Raw genomic sequence first — 23,996 nt, forward strand, 5'->3', positions numbered from 1 at the left:
ACCCAAGGTGTAGACCTTAAGCGGCAGCTATAGTATTTACTGAGAATCTTCAAAGTGCCCAACTCTGTGCTGGACACTTAAGTTACTTATTTTACTTATTTCTGATAACAGTATGATGCGGGTATTATCATCATTTTACTGTTTAATTATGCCTTCAACGGCAACATAGTTAAAAGAATGAAGCCAGGATTCAACTCCAGGTTCATTTAACTTCAGAATCCATGCTCTTCCCCTATTTCCAGGCTACTACTCTTCTTTGCGGATAAGTAAACTGAGAAACCAGAAAGGTGGTGAAGCTTGTTCAAGTTTATAGTGGCAGAGTTCCCTAGTGTTTGTGCACAGCTTTCTCATGACACATGTAAGACATTGTGCTTAAAGGGTTCTCATATGCTTTGTCCTACCCTGCTGGTTCTCTCGCAAAGACGTGTCCTTGGAGATGGAGACAGAGGAGCTACGTTCTAGTTAGGCCCATAGGTAGAGTCTCCTATTTAGGTACAACACGGCTAACAATAAGGAGCCCATGGGAGTATAGTTAACACTGAGACCGGTTGGAATCCTGACTCCATTACTTACTAGCAGTATGATCTTGTGCAAGTTATATAGTATCTCTGACTTTTCTATTTCCTCATTTATAAAATAGGAATATTTCTTGCCTTACAGAATAGGATAGCAGTAATAAAAAAAAAAAAAAAAAAGGAAAGTGAGTATTCTGGAGCCCAGCTGCCAAATTTGTATTCAGGTTCTATCACTTTCTAACTATGTGTGACCTTGGGCACATTAACTAACTTCTCTGAATCTCAGTTTCCTTGTCTGTAAAAGGAGGTAGATAGTACCCCATAGGATTATCACAGGAATAAGTAACATAGAAAGAATTCGTAAGTGCCCCTGACGCATAGTAAACATTTAACAAATGTTGACTATTGTCACTTATAAGGTTAAATGTGATAATGTGGGTTAAGCTCTCAGCACAGTGCTGAGCACATAGTAAGTGCTCAATACACGGTAACTTTCTATTTCCAGCACACTGTGAAACTTGGAAAAAAGACCAGTAAGTGACTAAAAGGAAGGGATGTTAAGGCCCCTGAGCTGCCATCAACAGGCAATGGAACCGGGAGGTCAAGAAGGCAGAAGATATCACCTCTCCTTGAACTCGGAGGAAACCAGAACCCCAGGAACCTCCCCCCAACCATGGCTTCAGTCTGTCCCACGTTCCGCAGGGGTTGGAATCTCAGTGGCTTGCGTCCTCTACCAATAATTTCACCAAACCTTGTCTCTCTCCTCTAGAGTCTCTAGGGCAGTGGTTCTCAACCAGGAGTGATTTTGCCCCAGAGGACATTCAGCAGTATCTGGAGACATTTTGATTGTGAGAACTTGGGGGGCGGTGCTGTGGTGGGAAGGCGGGGTGCTGACATCTAGCAGGTGGAGGGAGGCCAGGGATGTTGCTAAACATCCTCCAATGCACAAGACAGGCCCCAGCATCTAAGCATTACCTAGTCTAAAATGTCATTAGTTCCATGGTTGAGAAACCCTGGCCTGGGGCTAAGGGGCTCTTCACCGCCTTATTGGACTTGGGTAGGGTTTGGGTGAGGTAGCAGGGAGGGGGAAAGGGAGACCCTTGCCGGAGATGCCAGGGAACAGTGGAGGCAGCCACTCCGCAACCCATAGTAAGGGCCCTGGAGTAGCTTCTTTCTCATTAGCAAAGACCAAACCGGGAGAATGGAGAAAGAAACGAAGAAAGCGGAGCCAACTTCTTTGTATGTGTTGTATTTTTCATTAATAAATAGGTTTTTCTTCTTTAAACACAGAACGTAGAACAGATTGAAACACTCCCCCCTCCCCCTGGTTCCAAAGACAAGAGTCTATAAAACAAATGCCAGCTGTCGTGCCCTGAGGGCAGAAAAAGTCTGGTGACCCCCCCCCCACCCAGCCCTGCCCCCGGCAGCACCACCACCCCCACACTGCGAGAGAAGGGGGTCTGGGGCTTCTCCCTTGGACCCTGGGGACTTAGGTGAGAAGCATATGAATGTATGATGTCAGCTCTCCATGAGGCATGGGCTATGCAAAGATGAGGTTTCCTTCTCATTGGCTCTGACCAGCTCCTGGCCTTCTGACTCCCGTCATGAAGCACCTGGGCTCGGCTCCCAAGGGAGCCGCCTCTTGGCTTCCCCACTCCACTCCTGCGCGGCTTCCTCAGAGGGGACGGGAAGGGCTCGCGGACCCCGCCCGACCCCTGGCCCACATGGAAGCGCTGTGTGGAAGAGGCATGATGCTGAAGGTGAGGCTCCTGGAGGCCCCCAAGCTCATGAGGCCAGCATGCCCCCGCACCCCCACACCTTTCCTTCCTCTGGAGTGGGGGCGGGGGCGTGGGGGTGACACTGGGGCAGCCGCCCCCACCACAACCGAGTGCCTGGCTTGGGGTGTGATGGTTCTTTCTCAGTGTCAGGTCCTCAAGCCGGGCCTGGCTCTTTCCTCGTCCCATTCCTGTCTCCTTTCAAGGCCTCCCCGTGGCCGTCTGAAAAACGCACGTCCAGTGTCCTCAACTGTCCCATCCTCCCTCTCCCTGTGCCTCTGCCACCCAAGGGAGGAAGTGGGAGGTTGCCTCCCTTCTCCAACCCCCACTTCACATAATGGAACAGCTTTTGGCCTTTTCCTTCTTGAAGGTAGAAGAGATGAGTTCGGAACGACTGGGGAGGTGAAGCAGTCGCTTGGAGAGGCTGCGGACAGGGCTCTTTGGGGGCACCGGGCTGGGCTTGTTCAGACACACCATGGACGCCGTCCGGAAGATGCTGTGGATACTCTTTTCTGAGGTGAAAGCCGAGCCTTCCAGGTAGATTTCCGCACCCAGCTGCTTGGCTATCGCACAGCCCTGTGGAAGGGGTGAGGTGGTCAAGGCAGTTGTCCCACGTGGGACCCTGCCTTCTATGCTTAGTCGTACTCCCCGGGACTCCTCCCGATGGGACCCAAGTGCCAGTCTCCCACCACCACCCTCCGCTAACGATTTTCTGAAGGGGAAGCCTAAGTGCACCTTACGATCACCTGTAACACTTTTAAAACAATGCTAGTGCCAGACCGAGTAAGTCAGAATTTCTGTGGGTAGCGCCTAGGCATTAATATTCTTAAGGGCTCTCCAGATGATTCTAATGTGAACCACTGGTTTAAAAGAAGTGATCCTGGGGCGCCTGGGTGGCTCAGTTGGTTAAGCGACTGCCTTCGGCTCAGGTCATGATCCTGGAGTCCCCGGATCGAGTCCCGCATCGGGCTCCCTGCTCGGCGGGGAGTCTGCCTCTCCCTCTGACCCTCTTCCCTCTCGTACTATCTCTCATTCGCTCTCTCTCTCAAATAAATAAATAACATCTTTAAAAATAAATAAAAATAAAAGAAGTGATCCTGGGCGCCTGGGTGGCTCAGTTGGTTAAGCGACTGCCTTCGGCTCAGGTCATGATCCTGGAGTCCCAGGATCGAGTCCCGCATCGAGCTCCCTGCTCAGCAGGGAGTCTGCTTCTCCCTCTGACCCTCCCCGCTCTCATGTGCTCTCTCTCTCTCTCTCTCAAATAAATAAATAAAATCTTTAAAAAAAAATAAAAGAATCCTTACACTCCCACGTGTGAAAGAAATTACCCAGGAATTTCATGAGAAATGCAATTTCTGTATCTTTCTCCCAGCGTGACTCGATAGGTATGGAGTCAGGAATTCTAACAAGCACCTCTAGTGATTCTAATGCAGGTGGGCAACAAAAAGCAATCTCAGAAATACTGGCGTGCACCTGCCAGCCTACAGCATAAATCGGGGTAAACAGTTGCCTACCGCCTCTAACAAGATGACTGGTTTGCTGATTAGAGATGGCCCCCCAGAACACCAATTATCCCTTGCCAAAGTCAGAGTTTGAGCAAGGGCCACATTTCAAGTCCTTTGCCCGTAGCCTTCCCCACCCCACCCTCAACACGTGTGTGTACACACACACACACACACACACACACACACACACACACACACACACACACACCTGCTCATAGGAGATAGGTGCCTGTTTCTGGTGGGACAGCTCCATCAGTGTGCTCAGGTCTGTTCGCAGGTCTGTCTTACAGCCAATAAGCAAAACACGGGTGCTAGGACAATAATCTAGGATTTCCGTCCTCCACTGAAGAGCCATGTAAAAGGGGAGGGGGGAGGAAGAAGAGTCAGTGGCTGACGGATACCTGGAGAAGCCCAGCGGCACGCCATCCAGCTTATCACCAGCCCAGCCCTCCCTGAGTCACCAATGCACTAATTACATCATCTTCCCGCCAGGGAGGACTTTGGGGAGGATTTTGGGGCCACAGGAGTGCTAACCCGAGAGCCTGTCCCCTCACTCATCAGCCCATTTCACCAAAGGAAGCACAGGGGGAAAATCTCCCCCCACTCTCTGCCAAGCATGTGGGGTGTGGATCTGCCCCCCCAACTAAGTGAAAGGGCTTCACGGATTCAGAAAGCCAGGAGGAATAGGGAGGAAGCCAACCAGTCTCTTTCCAAGAAAACGAGATAATCCCAAAGTCTTCTGGGAAACTACTTCCACAAGGTATCCTGAGACTCTTCGGGATAGGCAGACTTTGCCCCCCAGACCAGGGGTTTCCTGCCAGTGTTCCACTCTGGCCTGTCTGGCTTGCCCAGTCCTGGTGACCTGGGATCAAGGGCTACAGGAGCTGTCTCCAAAAGACCCCATCTCCAACCCTCAAACTCCATCACCGAAAGGTTCTGACTCTCGATCCTTCACGTCCTGCGTCTTCAATACCACCCTCCCTTGCTGGGCCTCTGGCAGAGCAGTATAGGATATGGCAAGGGCAGGAGGCAGAGGGGGAGGGAATCTGGGTTCTAATCCCAGAGCTGTAGCTAATGGTACGGTCTCAGGCAAATCTCTTCCTTCCCTGGCCTCAGTTTCTTCCTGCTACAGAAGAGGGGACTGGACAACAAGGTCCCCAAGATTCCTTTTTGTTCTCCAGCTAAGCTAGGGGTTGCAGTTATCCAGACTCACCTTCTTAAGTGCACTATCCACTGTCTCCGGTCGGCTGATATCAAAGCATAGTAATACTGCATCCGAATCACTGTAGCAGAGTGGACGGACATTGTCATAGTAGGGAGATCCTGGTATGTGGGAGAAAGAGCTGATGGTGAACTGTGGCATTTGCCCTTCCCAACGGGCCTAAGCCCAATGAGCCCGGGCCCTGGGAATACTGTTCTCAGCCCTTAGATTAGTTGGCCCCACCCACCTCCCAGGGGAACATGCTGCAGCCTAGAAGCTTGGGACCTGACCACCTGCCAGAAAGCAGTACAAAAATATCATCTTCCTGAGTCCTGGGTGCCTGGGTGGCTCAGTTGGTTAAGCGACTGCCTTCGGCTCAGGTCATGATCCTGGAGTCCCGGGATCGAGTCCCACATCGGGCTCCCTGCTCAGCGGGGAGTCTGCTTCTCCCTCTGAGCCTCCCCCCCTCATGCTCTCTCTCTCTCTCTCATTCTCTCTCTCAAATAAATAAATAAATAAAATCTTTCATCTTCCTGAGTCCTGGAAAAGGGGAAATAAAAGGGGGGTAGACTATAATTTGGTCCTGTCTAGGTCTCCTACAGTGCCCTTAATTTCAGGTCTGCCAGTTTTCTGAGTCCCAGAAGAGGACGCCCCCACCCCTGCAGAGAGACCAGGGCTTGTGTCAGGTGTCTTTCCTAGAGTCGGCCTGCTGCCCAACCTCTGCTCCATGCTTCTGCTCCAGGGTCTCTCCAACGAAGAAACAAACCTGCCTGTTACATAACTAGCCGCCCTGCTTCTTTGCCATGGGGTCAGAGCTCTAGAAGGCTGGTAGGGGAGGAGGAACCTCATGGATTCAGTGCCTTACTCCTTCTGCCTGCAAAAAGCTGCAGCCCCTGTCCCCCAAGATCTCAGGGAGGCAGTTTCAGAGAGAGCAGCACCCATAGCTAGGGATTTGGAGGCTCGAGTAAGGGTCCTTCACCGGGAGGGCAGCAGGCGATGCTGACCCAGGTGGTCCAGTATAGGAGAATGCTAGGGGCTCAGCCTGCCCCCCCCCCACCCTGAGGAAGGAACAGTAGCAGATTTGGAACCCAGACAATCCGTGCTCAGAATAGCAAGCAGCCCCTCTCCCTACACCGCAATCGCCATGGAAACTGGGGGGAATCCAAGCTGCGGTGGGGGGTTGGTTGTAAAAAAAAAAAAAGAGAGAGAGAGAGAGCGCGTATAGAGTTGTTGCAGTAACTGTCTGCCCCTTCAGCAACCCGCCCCCACCCCCTGTCTGAGGTGGGGTCTCAGCTCCGCAGCACTGAGCAGAGGGCAGAGCTCTGCCGCACTGGGGAAGGGGGAGGGGAGGGGAGGGGAGGAGGCCTCCATTCTGGCTCCAGGCGATCCCCCTCCCCTCAGACCAGTAAGTGAATAATAGGATCAGGTTCGACCCTGGCCTGACCCTGGCCCAACCCTGGCCCGACCCTGGCCCCGATGTTGGGAAGCCGCAGCCCGCGCGCTCTCCCACTTCTTCCTTCCTTGTGGGCACCTCATTTGCCAGAAGGAGTTGGAGGAGGGCTGATAGCCTGCATCCTTTCCAAAATTGGGCGGTGGGGATGCGACACAGGGAAGAGACAACACTTTGCTGACTTTCCATTATCTGGACTGGGATTCAAGGGCTGCAAACTGACATGGGGGCAGGGCGGGGGCACTTTGGGGCGGTGGTAGTAAAAAGAGATGAGCTGCAGTAAGATTCTGGGAAGACAGAGGTGGGCAGGGTAGGGCGGCCCAAATCCCATACATCATGCAGCCAAGCTGCATTCCAGTCGGATCCAGCCAGCATAGCACGGTCCAGGATAACCAGAACCCTGCCTCCCAACCCCTGGAACTGCAACGGAGGAAGGCAAACCAGGTGGAAGAATTTTTGTTTTGCTTTGTTTGGGGGAGGGGGGAAACAAGGGGGGAGTCTCATTTTCTGTTTATCCATCCCCTACCCCCAATCTTTTCAGACCTTAAAAATTAGATCATGGGAACAACAGCTCTTTGAGGAGTAGAATGGCATATTTATTATAGGTAACAGGAAACCCCTAGTGATTTACACAGTTCAGCCTGAATGTGCATTTTTGGAGGGAGGATTTTATTTTCTTTCTGTTATTCCTGGCTTTTAGTCCTTAATTATGACTCTGAGCCCAGTCTATTAAAAAAGAACTGGGGCAAAAGAGATAACGGTAAGGGATGAGAACCAAAGCAAAGGACAGCCTAGCACTGAGGGTTTAGGGTTGAGAGGAAAAATATTGCTTTCTACATTCCAGAAAGACTGGGCATCTTCTACCTCAGCCCAGTACGGTGGGGGTGGGGTGACTGTCACAGCCACCCCCCTCCCTGCCACCATCTACAACGAGACTGTGCCCCACATTAAAGCCATCTCCCCCACCCTCCAAAACATCGATGATGCATCGCTTCATCCCTGAGCCGCAGCGGTATGACAAGTGGAACCGAGCTGCGGCAGGCGGGCAGCAGTGGCCCAGGATGGAATGCAGGAGAGAAAACTGAGTCAGGAGCAGTATTTCCCCAAAGCAGGCTTGTCTCCGGCCTCAACCACCACTGCCTCCACTGCCTCCAGCAGCACGGACTCCTGCCTCTTATTTGGCTTGACTCTGGGGCAGTAAAGGTGGGGGCAGGGAGTGGAAATGGAGAAGCCCTGCCTGACTGCCCCCCCCAGGTGTATTCATGGGTCCGTTCACTTCACCATCCCAGCCCTCTGAAAGAAGGGGCTAGACCCAGGGAAGTGGCTTCTGGGGCTCATCCGCTCTGCACCCCTGGACCCGCCAACCAAGGGAATCTTCAGGTCCCCTTCTGTCAGTTTCCTGGCCAGCATCATACACACTCCTCCCCGTCAAAGAGGGAAACAATTTCTTCAACACAGCAGCTGTTAGCAGACCAGTGGCAGTGCGAAGGGGGCATCTGGGGCCAGCAGTCTTACCTGAGGTGTCCCAGAGACTGAGCTCCACCCTTTGTTCCTCGGTCTCCAAGCAGGCCGTGTAATTTTCAAACACGGTGGGCACATACGTCTGTGGAAAGACAGGAAGGAGCTCGTCACACCCTGGGCGCCCCTACTCTCATAACCCTCTGGCGACACAAGAAGCCACGCACCCTAGTGAGACACTAACGTGGCAGGGGAGGGGAAGGGAGGGGGATACGTGGGGCAGGAGGGACCACATGGGACAGGAAGGAGGGGAGTGTAGAGGCACAGGCACTTTGCTCCAGGAAAAAAGAAATCTGAATGACTTCCAGCCAGGGACAAGCCCCCTCCCCTCCGGCCCCCCGCCCCCCAATCCTAGATGGTCAGGGAGGCAAACACACAGACTTCTCTCATCTCCAGACTTGTATGTCTCCCAATTTTAGAGCCACAAGCAAATGCTTAGCTCTTCATCTTCTCCCACAAGCCCCTCGGACCAGCAGGGTAGCAGAAGCCCGCCTGGAGACGTGCTCAAGAACCTCTGAGGAGGGATGAGAAGACGGGCAGGTATTACGTCAAGAAGAAACCCCAGACTCTCAAATGCCTCCAGTTCCCTCTCCCGAGAGCAAACCCCGGGATAAAGGGAGGTAGGAGGGCACTGGATCGGGGCCTGTGGGTGAAGAGGTGAGGAGGAGCCGGCGGGGCGGCAGAAGTGGAACAGGTCTCAGGGGAAGCTAAGGCAGGGCGGTCCTCCAGCCGGGCGGCTGAGATCGGGCAGGGTGGCGTGCGGTGAGCTGGGGGAGATAGCTCCCCCGGGCAGGTGGGAATCTAGCCCCGGGGAAGGCGGGCAGGCAAGGAGAAAAGCTGGCCAGCGGGCGGGCCGCTCACCTCGGGATAGCAGTCCTTCGCTAACACCTGTAACATCGCCGTCTTCCCGCACTGCACATCCCCGACCAGAACGAGCTTACATCTGGCCACGACTGGCTGCGGGGCGCGTCTCTCCTTCATGGCTGTAGCCTCCGCGGGACTTGGACTCAGATTATTCAGAGAGGAGAGGGTTGCGCCAGGTGCGTCGCTGCACAAAAAGTCCGTCGGATTCCTCGCCTCTCCCCAAATGAAAAGGAGGCCGGCACGGCCACCTTATATCTCCCCGGCCGAGCCAATCACAAGAGGAGGCGGACTCTGTCGAGGCCAATCCCGGAGGTGGGATCCCCTCCGGCAGCCAATGGTAGGAGAATCTGAGTCAGTGCCCTCTTCCTCCCTTCCCTTTCTCTTAAAGCTGCATCTTTGCTTCCTCTGCAAGGGGATTCCCACGCTGTTTGCATTTGTATTAGGAAGGGGGGAGGGGACGTGAAGCAAAATTAATGGTCTTGCGTGTCCATCAATTAGTGTCAAAAGCAAACTGGCCATGAAGGCAGAAAATGAGGTCAAGCTGGCGTTGTCCCAAGAGAAAAGCAGGATCTGCCTCAACTATAGACAGGTGGCAGCCGGGCTGGGGGGTGGGAGGGTGGCCCCACAGATCTCTGACCTCTTTGTTCCATCTAATCCCCATCCAAACCACTTCTGGCTTCCTCTCCCAGAGACTCCTGCTGTACCCCTTTATCAGCTCCTGCTGTACCCCTTTCAATGTCCAAGGCTGGAATCGCCTTCACCTAAGTAGACAGACAGATGATAGATAGATAAGTCTTCTTGCATCATCTGGAAAAAACCCACATAATTCCTGACCCAGAGATGGGCAGAGAGAAAGGAATGAGGGTGTCTGGCAACTGGGGATGAGAGAGAAGAGGAGAACAAAGCAAACAAAGTGCCTGTTGGGTCAGATCTCTTCTCACCCCATGCCTGGCAGGAGCTGCGTAAGAGTGTTTGTTCTGCCGCCTGGGGTCAGTTTCCTGGATGAATCGGGCACAGGTCCAGTTCCAGGTTGATACCTACTAATGCCGACACACTCTGTGTGTCATCTGGTTAAAGTCCAGAGTGGAAGACTGGGCCTGGGACTCTGGGGTTAGCAGGCTGGAGGGCAACCCAAGGTTGAGAGGAGCTACGTAACTGCCTACCAGCCCTGCCCCTCAGACCATGTTGAGGAGCCTCTCCACTAGGCAGAACCATGGGATATATGCAGCTTGAATAGTCCACTGATTATTCAGGAACCAAGACAGTCTAAATAAGGCCTCCTGGGGATCAGGGATTGGAGTAAAACTGATCCTGGGCATAAATGAGAGCACCCCAGGGCGCCTGGGTGGCTCAGTGGGTTAAGCGACTGCCTTCGGCTCAGGTCATGATCCTGGAGTCCCTGGATCGAGTCCCGCATCGGGGTCCCTGCTCGCAGGGAGTCTGCTTCTCCCTCTGACCCTCTTCACTCTTGTGCTCTCTATCTCTCATTCTCTCTCTCTCAAATAAATAAATAAAATCTAAAAAAAAAAATGAGAGCACCCCAGAGTTTATCTTTAGGTCTCTTCTCCTTGTCAAGCTCAGCGCCTCTGGAGCATGCCCTGGGTCTTGTTCTCTCTGAGCTTTACCTTCATTGCATTCCCACCCAGGGATATTTCCCCTGATATAAAGGATGTTTGGGGCGCCTGGGTGGCTCAGATGGTTAAGCATCTGCCTTCGGCTTAAGTCATGATCTCCAGGTCCTGGGATCGAGCCCCACATCAGACTCCCAGCTCAGTGGGGAGTCAGCTTCTCCCTCTCCCTCTGCCTCTCCCCCCTGCTCATGCTCTCTCTCTCTCTCTCTCTCTGTCTGTCTCAAATGTATAAATAAAATCTTTAAGAATAAATAAATAAATAAATAAATAAATAAATGAATAAATAAAGGATGTTTAAAAACCTTTCCCGGAGGGTGCCTGCGTGGCTCAGTTGGTTGAGCTCAGGTCATGATCCTGGAGTCCCGGGATCGAGTCCCGCATCAGGAGCCTGCTTCTTCCTCTGACCCTCCTACCTCTCATGCTCTCTGTCTCTCATTCTTTCTCTCTCAAATAAATAAATAAAATCTTTAAAAAAAAACCTTTCCCAGACCCAAAGGCTCTAAGAGTGAGCTTTCCAATGCTCACTATAGACAGGAGAATGGAGGATATTTTGAGAATATAGCCTAGCCTGTGTGCCTCTCGTCAAGTCCTGTGGCATCCAGTCCAAATTACTTGGCTGAGGGCTCTGGGACTAAGTGTTGCATGGTCCTCTACCCATCTCCTGAGGCGCCCCTTCCTAAGGGAACCTCCAGAGTAGTAAGAGTTATCCAGGCGCTACCATAGCCTCCACTCCCAGGCTCTCTGGAAGCTTTTCCCCACTTCATCCCGGAGGCGTCATTCTCAGCCCTCGGCCGATACTCATCTGTAGAGCTTGTCCTCTTGTTGCCCTTTTTCAGCAGGCTGACAGCTCGTCTGAACTGCCTGTAAGTGAGGTTTGAGAGAGCTCTGGGAACAGCGGTAAGACCACAGACTGCTTCAACCTGCAGTCCTTTCCCTCAGCCTGACCTTTTCCTCCTCTTCCTCACCCTCAGTCTCATCTGGACTCAGTTCTGGAGGCCTCTGTGATGTTCCCATACATCCTCTAACCCTAACTTGGTTCCCTCCAACGGTAGCCCCCATTGGACTCCAAACCCCAAAGGCTTCTGCCCTCTCTCTCCCCCATCTTCTCTACCAGCCTCCCCCCCATACACCCTCTCTACTAGCCACTCCAAAGAAACATTCAATGTAAGTGAAAACTGTTCCTGCCACGCAAACGGCTTCCTCTGACTTCTAACAAGATTGCTATTCCTGAGCTCCTCTGAGATAGACATTCTGGGAGCTGGTGCTAACACCGATTCTTCCCTGGGTGGCTGTGTCTCGGGGCAGGACAGCAGAAAGCCTGAGCTGTGAGACAAAGCAGCCCCCATTATGGTTGATTCTCAAGATGTGTCTGAAGATATTTTGTGGGTCACATGGTTATGAGTTGTGGTGGGAAAAGTGACGTGTGTGAGTGTGTGTGTGTGTGAGAGAGAGGTCAGAAGGCAGCGTGGCAACCTGAAGAGAGAACAGAGCCAAAGTTCAGCAGGTGGGGATTTTGGACCCTGCTCTGCCCTTAACAAGCTGTTAGGACTTTTGTGTAAGTCACTTCCCTCTCTGGGTCCATTCCTTACATGTAATGTGAGAGGTTTGGACTGGAGAATGGGGTTCTTAGCCTTTCTTTCTTTCTTTCTTTCCTTCTTTCTTTCTTTCTTTCTTTCTTTCTTTCTTTCTTTCTTTCTTTCTTTCTTTCTTTCTTTCTTCTTTCTTTTCTTTCTTTTTCTTTTCTTTCTTTTTTTTTGTTAGACTCCCGCCCCTAAGTTTGTTTAAACCTTTTCCAAGTGTCTTTATTTAAAAAATCCATAGCCAGAGTAATAAACTTACAAGGTGGCTCTCTCCTATCAAGAAAGAGGTTATACTTGAAACAAGGTTATATTTGAAAACCTTATCCTAAGGTGGAAGAAACGGGCACAGAAGACCGCATATTGTCTGATTCCATTTGTGTGAAATGTTCAGAGTAGACGGACTGAAGAAACAGCAGATAGGTGAGTGGCTGCCTGGGGCCATCAGGATCAGGGGAATGGGGAGTGACTGCTAATGGATTTGAGGTGTCTTCGGGGGGGTGATGAAAATCTTCTAAATTTGATTGGGTGATGGTTGCACAATTCTGTGAATATACTAAAAACCACTGACTTGTACAGTTTAAATTGGTGAATTATATGGTATCTGAATCATATCTTGATAAATCTGTTACTTTAAAAAATAAGGTTAGGGCGCCTGGGTGGCTCAGTTGGTTAAGTGACTGCTTTCAGCTCAGGTCATGATCCTGGAGTCCCGGGATCGAGTCCTGCATCGGGCTCCCTGCTCGGTGGGAAAACTGCTTCTCCCTCTGACCCTCCTCCCTCTCATGTGCTCTGTCTCTCCTTCTCTCTCTCTCAAATAAATAAATAAAATCTTAAAAAAATAAGAAATAAAATAAAAAATAAGGTTATAATTCCAAATCTTATTCATATAGCTTTAACCTTTAGCTTTATTTTTTTCTGAAAGCTTTTGTGTGTGGGGGGGGATGTTCAAACATTTAAAAACAGAGAAAGAATAATACGATGACCCCCTGTCACCCAGCTTCAATAATTATCAACATAATCTTGCTCCATCTACTCCCCCACCCACTTCTCCCCATTACACCTCCTGTACTGGATGATTTCCAAGCACATGTTAGGCATCATATTGTTTAATCCATAGATATTCCAGTACTCATCTCTAATGAGTGTGTTAGCATAACCATAATACCATGTTCACAACTAAAAATAAATAACTCACTCCTTAGCATCATCCAATATCCAGTCAGTGTTAATATTTTCCCAACTGTGTCATACATTGATTTAATCTAAAACAAGGCGCACATACTGAATTTGGTTCATATGGCTCTTAAATGTCTTTTATTTCATAGGTTCTATCGCCCCTTTTTTTCCTTGTGATTCATTTATTGAAGAAAGCAAGTTGTTTATTTTACAGTGTCTTCCAGATTTGGGATTTTGCTGATTATATCTTAATGGTGTTGTTTACACGTAGTAAAGCTCTTTTACACATTAAATCTTATACAGCATCCCAAAACACAAAAGAAGATGAAAAACCAAACCACCCTGGTTGAATCAGAATGAGGGACTTGGAGTGGGGATCTGTCAGCCTCCCCTCCCCTCTGCTCTTGGGGTGCTTCCAAGAAACAAACTACAGGGGACACAGTTTAAAAACCACTAGCCAGGGCGCCTGGGTGGCTCAGATGGTTAAGCGTCTGCCTTCGGCTCAGGTCATGATCCCAGGGTCCTGGGATCGAGTCCCGCATCGGGCTCCCTGCTCCTTGGGAACCTGCTTCTCCCTCTGCTTCTCTCTCTCTCCCTCTGTCTCTCATGAATAAATAAATAAAAATCTTAAAAAAAATAACAATGTTTATTAAAAAAATAAATAAATAAAATAAAATAAATTAAAAAAAAATAAAAAACACTAGCCAGGGGCGCCTGGGTGGCTCAGTCGTTAAGCGTCTGCCTTCAGCTCAGGTCATAATCCCAGGGTCCTGGGATCGAGTCCCGCATTGGGCTCCCTGCTCGGTGGGAAGCCTGCTTCTCCCTCTCCCACTCCCCCGGCTTGTGTTCCCTCTCTCGCTGTGTTTCTCTCTGTCAAATAAATAAATAAAATCTTAAAAAAAAAAAAACCCACTAGCCAGGATAGTTTGTGTGTGTGTGTGTGTGTGTGTGTGTGTGTGTGTGTGTGTGTGTACCACATGTTCAAAGCTCAGGGCTGCCCTATCTTTTTTTGGCTCTGATTACTCTGATAAATGCCTTATCTGGGACAGTGACATAATACACAAAGGTGTTCAGGGTGATGGCAAATTCAAATTCACTAAGACTCTTACTAGAGGGTACACAAGCCCAGTCTTTCTCTGCCCTAGGGATTCTTACAAAGTGCTCCGAGGCAACATGCCACCTACATCCCCTATGCGTGTGGTGGGACGAGGCCCTTTCTCCCCTCCCCTTAATAGGACTCAGGTGCCCTCTTCCTTTAGCCTAAAGCCACAACTTCTCATGATCTCAAGGATCTCCGAGCACTGGGGAGCCCCTGGCCTTTGGGCATTTTAGCTGGAGCAGCCCCTGGAGTGCCAACCAAGTTTTAAAGACTCAGTGCTTGCCTTCAGAGAGTTTACAGCTATGTGGCGAAATAAAGCAAGAGCCCTTTGGGTAATTAACACCAAGTGCAGTAAGAGTGATGAGGAGGGAGGGTTCAGATCTCATTACACGATCTGGAAGGCGATGGAAGAGGGTCTCAATTCTCTTTTAAAATATTTTATTTATTTATTTATTTATTTATTTGGGGGGGGAGCAGAGGGAGAGGGAACAAGCAGACTCCGAACTGAGCGCAGATCCTGATGCGAAGATCCATCCCATGACCCCCGAGATTATAACCTGAGCCAAAATCAAGAGTCTTAACTGAGTCAGATGTTTGACTGAGCCACCTGGGTGCCCCCAGGGTCTCAATTCTGATATAAGACTGGGGAGGGGAGGGGTGCCTGGGTGGCTCGGTCGTTAGGCATCTGCCTTCGGCTCAGGTCATGATCCCAGGGTCCTGGGATCGAGCCCCGCATCGGGCTCCCTGCTCAGCAGGAAGCCTGCTTCTCCCTCTCCCACTCCCCCTGCTTGTGTTCCCTCTCTCGCTGTGTCTCTCTCTGTCAAATAAATAAATAAGATCTTTAAAAAAAAAAAGTTGTCTTAAAAAAAAAAAAAAAGACTGGTGAGGGGAGATACTGATGCAGGAAAATGCTAAGCTGCTAAGCATGCCCAAGGACTAAAGAATCAATCTGATCGACTGGAAGGATGATTCAAAGTAGGGGGTGGGACATTTTGCCTGAGAACATGATTAGGAAAGGAAATGTGATGCTAAAATATCATAAAATGGGGGCTGGCTCAGTCAGAAGAGAGTGTGATTCTTGATCTCAAGGTCATGAGTTCGAGCCCCACGTTGGGTGTAGAGATTACTTAAATAAAATTTTAAAAGCTAACTAAATAAATAAATAGAATACCATAGAATGCACTTAAAACCAAAATATAGGAGTCTGTAGTTTAAAAAATTACATAAAGTGTGTACCTATATGTTGTTCCTGATTGTCAATGCCCTCCAGCCAAAGACCAGCAATAAAACTGTGGAACAAAATTGGGCGTAAGGATTCATTCCAACAAGGAGACCACACACCGTGATGGAGCTGTGGGCATCCAGGAAAAGGGCGATAGAAAGGACCTGGGATTTTTATTTTTATTTTTTTAAAGATTTTATTTATTTATTTGAGAGAGAGAGAATGAGAGATAGAGAGCACGAGAGGGAAGAGGGTCAGAGGGAGAAGCAGACTCCCCGCCGAGCAGGGAGCCCGATGTGGGACTCGATCCGGGGACTCCAGGATCATGACCTGAGCCGAAGGCAGTCGCTCAACCAACTGAGCCCCCCAGGCGCCCAGGACCTGGGATTTGGACTTAACATTTGTTGATTTAGGGAGAGGTCGAGGAAGCGAGGGATTGCTTTGTTATCAGAAAGCTGGGGAATTCTGTGATTGGGAAACTTAATGCATCTTATGAGGAGGCAGGAGTACAACTGCGCCCAAAGTAGGAGGGGTCGAAGAAAGAGCAACACGGCCGCGGGCGAGGAGCGGGGGCTTGGTCATATTTGTGGCTTGGACAACGTTCTTGTTTCTGTCTGAGTTTGGGTGTGACTACAGGGAAGTCTTGTTCTTGACCTAGCATGGTCAGAGAGTGGCCTGGCTTGATGGTGGCACTCTGTGACACTGTGTATGTTCCCTGGAAGAAAACCAAAGCCAAGCTCTGAGTGCCAGGCCCATTCCTGGGGCTTTTCCCCTTCTCGTGCTCTTTCTGGGAGCTGGGTGTTGTTACAGGAGTCTGGTGAGAGACTAGAAGGAGAAACAAAAGGAAAGAGGAGAATTTCCCAAGAAAATTTTCTGGAGGAAATAGCAGGGAGCTATGAGGTAACACAAGAACAAGATGCTAGGGGGGAGGGGACACCTGGTGGCTCAGTCGGTTACGCGTCTGCCTTTGGCTCAGGTCATGATCCTGGAGTCCTGGGACCCCGCGTCGGGGGTCCCTGCTCAGCGGGCAGCCTGCATCTCCCTCTCCCTCTGCCGCTCTCTCTCTCTCTCTAATAAATAAATAAAACTTAATTAATTAATTAATTAATTTATTTATTTATTCATTATCTTTAAAAGAAAAGGTGCTGAGAGGGGGCCAGGGTATACGGAATGTTCTAGGGAATGGGGTGGCTTGGAAGCAAGAGATGGAGGTCTGGAAAGAGGACCTGGGAACACACGTGTACGTCTGTGTGAGTAAAGATGTACACAGGTGGAGAAAAGTCACACGCACAAAGCTCCACGAGCTGGACCGAGATTTAGGAGTAAAGTATGGGAATGGCAGAGGGTGATAGAGGAAGCCGTCTGGCTTCTGTCTGGTTTCAGACTTGGCTGGAGGAACAGAAGAGCGGAAGGTAGCCAGAGGAAGCACAGGGCAGCCGTACGCAGAGCAGGCGTTAGGAGCAGGAGACTGGTGAGACCACAGCTGCAGGCCTGCCTGCCTGCCTTCTCTCTCCATCACCAGGGCTCAGGCAGGACCGAGGTGGCCACTGGCTCGCTGGGTGAGCAGGAGGGAGGCCTCGTGCTGGGGGGTGCAGAATCCTAAGGGAGGAAAACACCTCAGACACGTGGGAGGGAGCTGGACAAGGGTGTGGACCCTAAGCCAGACCTACCCCCACGTGCATCTTCCCACGGAGCAATTCCCTCGTCATCCTCTGTTCTCCCACCGTCCTTCTTACCGCCTCCCTGGGGAGTCTCTCCTGGGTTCCTTGATCTGGTCCTTCTTGATCAGGCAAAGAGGGGTACAAGTATAACCCCCCCACCTCTCCCCACATATCTGGCCTGCAAACATGAGGCAAATGTGTTTTGGCAGGAGAATGACTGCAAGGAGATGCAGTTTCTCTATCTCTAAATGGCTAGATTCAAAACAAGACCAAGAAACTACGGAGATCACGGCCATCCTCGGCTTAAGCCTTCCTCTGGGGTCAGGTCCACTTTGAATAAAATCCAAGTTCTTGTCCTGGCTTCTAGAGCCAAACAGGACCTGCCCTTGCCCCCAGCTGGCCTCCTCCCCCGCAGGCTTCCTCTCTCCCACTATGTCCAGCCATACTGACCTTGGTTTGATTCCTCTGATGATGGCTTTCCAACTTTCTGTTGACAAGTCACAGTCAGAAATAACATGTTAATCACAACCCAAAACATATACACACTCATGCTTATGTACATACCCACTTACGTATATATACATATAGATAGCACACAGACACACATACACGTGTACATTTATATTGAAACTAAAAGTTTCCCAAAATATTTACTTTGGGAATTAAGTTCAGGCCTTTTACTGCTCTCCCTGAGCCTGGAATGTCCTTCTTCTTTTCTTCTTGAGTATCTCCGCGGGTACCTTTTCATCCCCTAGATCTCAGATTTAGTGTCACCTACCCAGAGAGGTCACTTAGGCTAAAGTAGCCACCTGATCATTCTCTTTCATGTTCTCTGGCATTTGTCACTATGATATTTTCTGGTTTATGTTGTCTGTTGACCGATTTTTTTATTTTTTATTTTTGTCTTTCTCCTCCACTCTGATAAAGTGGGCCCTGTAGGGGCAGGGCCTTTTCCTTTGTGGTTCCCAGCTGTTCCCCTGGGGCCTAGAACAGTGCCTGGAGCACAGCCGGTGCTCAGTAACTATTTGTCGACCTGAAGGAATGACTACAAACAAGGCTCTTTCTCCCTTTGGGTGATTGTCATCTACAGAATTTGAACTTGGACTTGCTCTCTGAGAGCCCTTCTGGTTGTACCTACAGTCAGTCTTCAAGGACACACCAGAGAATGCCCTCCAGACAGCCAGAGTCCAGCAGCAGGCCAGACAGAGATGGTCAAGCAGTCCCCCGTTTCCCCGCAATCCGGTGTCCCGCTGAGGACAGGGCCTTACTTCCAAGCTGGCAAAAGCCAAGGGTGTAAGCCCAGGCCCTGAGCGAATGACAGAAAAGGCGGAACTGGAGGCAGCCAGACATAATGAAACCAGCCCTGCTGGCTACTTTCTGTGTCCTGTGTTCCACCTGCATCGTCTCGCTCAGTCCTCGGTCCTCTGAGGGTAGAAGAGGACCGTTAGCAATCTGGCTCAGGAGTCAGCCAGGCCACCTTCACACCCTGACTTGCACGCATACTCGCAGAGGCAGCCCCGGTGGAGAGTGCGAGCTCAAGCCACATGGCCCACCTGGATCTGAGTCCTGACGCTCCGAGTCAAGGTCCTGCGACCTCCGATAGGTTACTGGACCTCTCTCCCTGAGCTTTCTTTAATATGGCAAGGCCTCACTGGCCTTACCTAGCGTTCTTTCTGGCCCTTCCTACGGGGTGCAAGTCTTAAGCAAACTGGGAGTCTCCACTCGGCCCGCCATCCACCTGCCCTCGGGGCGCCGCTAGCCTCCAGGGCTCCGGGGCCCTCAGCGGGTGGAGGTCCCGAGTCAAGGACCCAGCGCGGGCTAACTCGTGACCTTCGACAAGCCTCGACCTCTTGGAGCCTCGGCTTCCTCAGCAAGGACTTTGGATTTCCTGAGCCGGAGGTTTCATCCACAGCTAGGACGTTTTGCTGGCCAGCCTCAGTCATTCCAACCCTTCCACTTCCTCTTCCCCGAGGGAGAGTCAAGAGAGTGGCCAGACAGCCCCCACGGCTGTGCTTAGGAAGCCTGTCCTTCCCTCTTCCGGTTTTGTGCAGACTGAGTCCCTTTCCCTGCCTCCCCAGGCTAGTTCTCAGCCCTTCCCACATCTCTTCCTTCGCGTCCCCCGGTGTCACCCGCGTCTTCTGACTCCGCCGGAGCCGAGTCCAGCTCCGCGACTCTGGCTGCCGTGTGAACCGAATTGAGGGATATAGGGCTGCGAAATGGCCCTGCGTCCCGGGGGGACCCTCAGGTCGGGGTGTAACAGCTCCAACACTGAGGCCTTTGCCGGAGCAGGCCACTGCGCTCAGGGCTCTCTCGCACTGTTGCGCCGAAATCTCTCCACAGCTGTCCTAGGTAAACCCCGTTTTTGTCCTGACGAAGCCTCAACATAATGGGAGGGCTGTCCCGGTCCCCGGCTCCTCTGACTCCGCAGCTCCTCCTTTGAATCAGTGGGACTAGCTAAGAGCTGCCTGGCTAGAGGTGCCTCTTCCGAAGGAAGAAAAAAATGCGACAGTGGGGGAAGTTTCCAGGAAGGAAACAAGATAAAAACATAAAAAGGATAAAAGACCCAGAGGCACGTACGGTTCAGCCATGTGTTACAATCTGCATTGATCGGTGCTGAAGGGGTGGGAGAGGCAGAGTGATGAAAGATGGGTGGGGTAAGTCTGGGAATTTTCAACAGAAGGTAAGGATGTAGCAGCGGGAGGGCAGAGTTGGAGACACACACCCCCCGCCCCCCCCCTCCGCCGCCCCGTCAGGGGAAACAAGGGCCCCCACCCTCATGCCTGCGAGGAACCGAACCATCAGGAAGGTGCTAGTGTGTGAACTGTGTTTATTTTTTCCTAAGTCTAAAAATACAGTGAAAAGGAAACACACACAAACTAAATTAACCAGAAATGGGGAAAAGTGGTCACAGCCACAGTTGAGAAACCAGAGGCAGGAATTTCAGGAACTGGGATCTCAGTGACCAGGGCATGGAAATTCCACCCCATGACGAGGTTCTTGAAAGCTGCCAGCTTCCGATCAGAGTTCCGAGAGCACTTTCCAGCAGCCTGGGGTGGGGCAGAGAGAGAACGACCGGGCCGGGGGGGGGGGGGGGCGGGGGGGTGTTAATTCATCCCAGGTGAAAGACCTGCCACCTTGAGGGGTGTAAGTGTGGAGTGCATAAGCTGTGGGGTCTTCGTTTCACCCTCTCTCCTAGTAACAAAAACTCTTAACAACAACCCCTTACTAAGCACTCAGCTGATACCAACAGTCTTGTGAAGTATCACCATCCCCCTTCACAGATGAGGACTGGGAGGCACAGAGAGGTTAAGTAATTTGCCTAAGGTCTCACAAGCCGGCAAATGGCAGAGTTTGGGACCATTGTGAGCTCACAGACCCCTTTTGTGGATCTGATGAAAGCTGTGTACCCAGGACCCAAGAAAGAGCTTGTAATGAACTTACGTACAACATTTTACATTCAATTCCAGGGAGTTCAAAGAGCCCCTGAACCTATTCAACAGTAAAGCAACTGGAGAGTAGGGCCAATGTTGAAGTATCAGCCACCCCATCCCCAAACAGTAAACAAAGCAACGGTGTACATGGGGGAAGGTGCCTGCCATCCCCTCAAAACCCCTGCTATCCTGGGAGCTGGGGTTCGCCCTCGCCGGTTCACGAGGTCTCCCCCAGCCTGCTCTGGTGTGGGGTGGGGACAGGGGTGGCAGGTGGGAGGGGGCGGGCTGGGAAAGCTATAATGGGCTCTGCAGAGAAGCCAGAATTGTGCTGTACTGGAGGACAACGCTTCTCCTCACCCCCTCAGGGTATCCTTTTCGGGTAGAGATTTGGAACTGCCTGGACGAGAAGAGATGAAGGCCTCCTCCCTTAATTAAATGCCCAGAGGTTGCTATGGAAACCAGAGCTTCCAAATCCTGGCCAGACAATGGGGAGAGGAGCTGCCTCCAGCCCAGACGAGTGAAGCTTTAGGGGCCTGGCTGGGGACAAGAAAGGGGGCCAGAGGGTGAGAAAAAGGGGGTGCCAGCCAGGAGCTCAGTTTCTCCTCTCCTGGGAACTGTGGGAAGGGGCCTCTCAGAAGCCAGGGGTCTGCCTGAGACAGGGAGGGGCAATGCTCCTGGAAAGGGAAGGGAGTGGGGGTGGGGTAGCAGGAGCCAGGCACTGCCCAGAACTGAACACCTCCTTTGTTCCCAGAGGGGAAAGCCAGCCAAGTTGGTAAACAAAGGGAAGAGGCCAGAGGGCAGACAGCTAAGTGATAAGGCCTGGAACTACAAAAAGCTGAGTAATGGAGCCTGACAGAGGGAGGGGAATCTTGAGTCCCACTGAGACTGGTAGAAGATTCTCGCAAGGTGTCATACTGACACACCCAGTCCCAGAGCCACGCGGGGCCCACAAAGACACACACGCTACAGAAGCAGTGTGTGCCGAAGCATGGGGCTTGGGTAACACTCAGACCCCCTATGTGCTTGTCCCCCTGGCTCCCCTCTGGAGCCCCCTTTTCGAAGCCATCCTTTGGAAGGTCTCTTTAGGACAGCAGAGGATAGTCTTCACTGTAATCAGCTTGGACTCCCTCCCGCATATGGGAAAGGGGCAGGTTAGCTTCAGGGACCTTACTTAGCCTGTCACCTCAGTGGAGGGGGAAGACCCCCATGTTGAAAACATGACAATACCTACCCCTCATCAGCATTCCTGTGCCAGGCACTGTGCTGAAGGCAGTAAACAATCTCTCTTTTATGCCCCCTCCAACTCTGTCAGGTAAAAACTATTGTCTTCCTTAGAGAGAGCAACCTGAGGGGAAGTTAGATAAAGCCAGCAGGTTTTAAGTGCAGAGCTGAGGTTTAAACCCAGGTTTGTGTGACTAAAGCCTGTGTGCCTTACCACGTTCACCATCTTTGCTCCAAAAACCTCTTGGAAACTTCTCTGAGCAAGCCCACTCTGTTCTCATCCCTTCACTCTCCCACTCGGTGTTACCTAAATACTTCTATAGAAGCAGTTCCCAATCCGTAAGCTGGTTATCTAAAGGGTTTATATATAACTTGGCTGTTTGGAACCCAAACACATTTTCCCCAGAGGAAAAGTATTAAATGGGTCCAGAAAGACCGTTTGACCCAGAACGGAGCTGACAATGGTACATCTAATTCAGGACTAGCCCGGGGCCCCAACCATCCCTAATAACATTGTTTCCTGGAGGAATACATCCGCAGTTACATTGGTGAGAAAGAAACAGCTCACTTTTCTCACTTTCTCCTCCCTGTTCTCCCTTATCCTGCTGGACTTGTATTCCAGGTGGGGGTGGCTGCGGAGGATGATAATAATTCATAAACCAGGCTGTTACATTCTGTGTGCTGACCAAAGGGGGTGCTTCTTGAGAAAGCGGAACAGGGTAGAGAAGGGCTAAGAAACCAAGCCTACCAAAACCGAAAGACCTATTTAGGCGACACAGAGAAGGATTGAGGGCGGAAGGGGTGAGCATGATGGCTCTCTGCAACTCTGTGAAGGACTATCTTAATTGCACATAGCTCCAAAGGGCCAAACTAGGACCAAGAAGTAAGAGGGAGTCCAATTTTTCTTTGATAAGGACGACTGTCTAACTATTAAATCTCTTCAAACGTAGAATGGGCCTCTTGGTGAAATAGTGAATTCTCTGTCACTGGGAGTATTCAAGGAGAAGGTAGAAGGATCGGACATGTAGACCTCTGAGATCCCTCTAAATTCATGAACTCATTAAGCAAAATGTTATGGAGCATCTCTATGTGCCCAGTGCTATGCCAGGAGCAAGGTTTCCAGTGGAGAATAAGATGGGGTCCTTGCCCTCAACGAGCTTAGAGTCTAACGGGAGAGACAGGCATTAAACAAATAAACAATTGGATCTATAATTTCAAATGATGACATAGGTGATGAAGGAAAATAATCGGATACTATTATGAGCGAGTAACAGAAGAAATCTAATTCAGAGATTGACTCCCAGAGGGCCTCTCTGAGATCTGAAGGATGAGTGGGGGTCAGCTTGGGAAAAGGGTGGTGGCGGCGGTGTTTGTGTGTGCTTGTCGGGGAAGTGTTCCGGGCAGAGACAACAGCAAGTAAGAAGGCCCTGGGGCAGGAAAGAACAGTGTGACAAGAAAAGTGTGAGTGAGGGGAGACCGGAAGAGATGAGGTTGACAAGAGAGAAAGGGTCTAGACCTCTTAGGCCACAGTGGGAGTTTCCATTTTGCTCAGCCCCTTGGCCTTATCTCTTAACTAGTTGCCCCTCCCCGTCCAGTCCTGGATCCCTAGGCCTTGGTCTCCAGCAGCTCTCCCCAGTTGCCAGGCCTCACCATTCCCCATAAAGCCTACACTGCCCAGGGCACTCCCACAGAGCGGGTGCTCCTGGTACTTTCTCGGTGCCCTAGGAGCTGCAATAGTGGGCTTCTCATCTGTCTTATATGGGAGGCCCAGGTTCAATTCTTTTTTTTTTTTAAGATTTTATTTATTTATTTGAGAAAGAATGAGAAATAGAGAGCACGAGAGGGAGGAGGGTCAGAGGGAGAAGCAGACTCCCTGCTGAGCAGGGAGCCCGATGTGGGACTCGATCCCGGGACTCCAGGATCATGACCTGAGCCAAGGCAGTCACTTAACCAACTGAGCCACCCAGGCAACCCCCCCCCCCCCCCCCGCCCAGTTCAATTCTTAACCCTTGCCTTTCCTCTCAAGAAGTAGCCTAGTTTAGTGGTGAAGAGCACAGACTCTGGAGCCAGCCTGGCTGGGTTCAGACGGTGGCTGTCACTTATTTGATCTTGCCAAGTTACTTAACTGTGCCTCAGTTTCTCCATGT

At 51.0% G+C, this 23,996-nt stretch overlaps 1 protein-coding gene across 1 annotated transcript; it reads right to left on the reverse strand.

Moving 5' to 3' along the window:
• Nucleotides 1-1,974: 1,974 nt before the first annotated feature.
• Nucleotides 1,975-9,036, reverse strand: RND1 (Rho family GTPase 1). Its single transcript, XM_028125649.2, has 5 exons — nt 8,826-9,036; nt 7,962-8,049; nt 5,009-5,118; nt 4,004-4,138; nt 1,975-2,866 (listed from the first exon to the last, which is right to left on the reverse strand). The coding sequence occupies exons 1-5, from the start codon at nt 8,943-8,945 to the stop codon at nt 2,621-2,623; spliced, it is 699 nt and encodes a 232-aa protein (XP_027981450.1). The 5' UTR covers nt 8,946-9,036; the 3' UTR covers nt 1,975-2,620.
• Nucleotides 9,037-23,996: the final 14,960 nt, after the last annotated feature.

Source organism: Eumetopias jubatus, unplaced genomic scaffold, assembly GCF_037043125.1.
Source record: "Eumetopias jubatus isolate StellerSeaLion01/CBP00866 unplaced genomic scaffold, mEumJub1_p1.0 scaffold_8, whole genome shotgun sequence".
Lineage (NCBI taxonomy): Eukaryota > Metazoa > Chordata > Mammalia > Carnivora > Otariidae > Eumetopias > Eumetopias jubatus.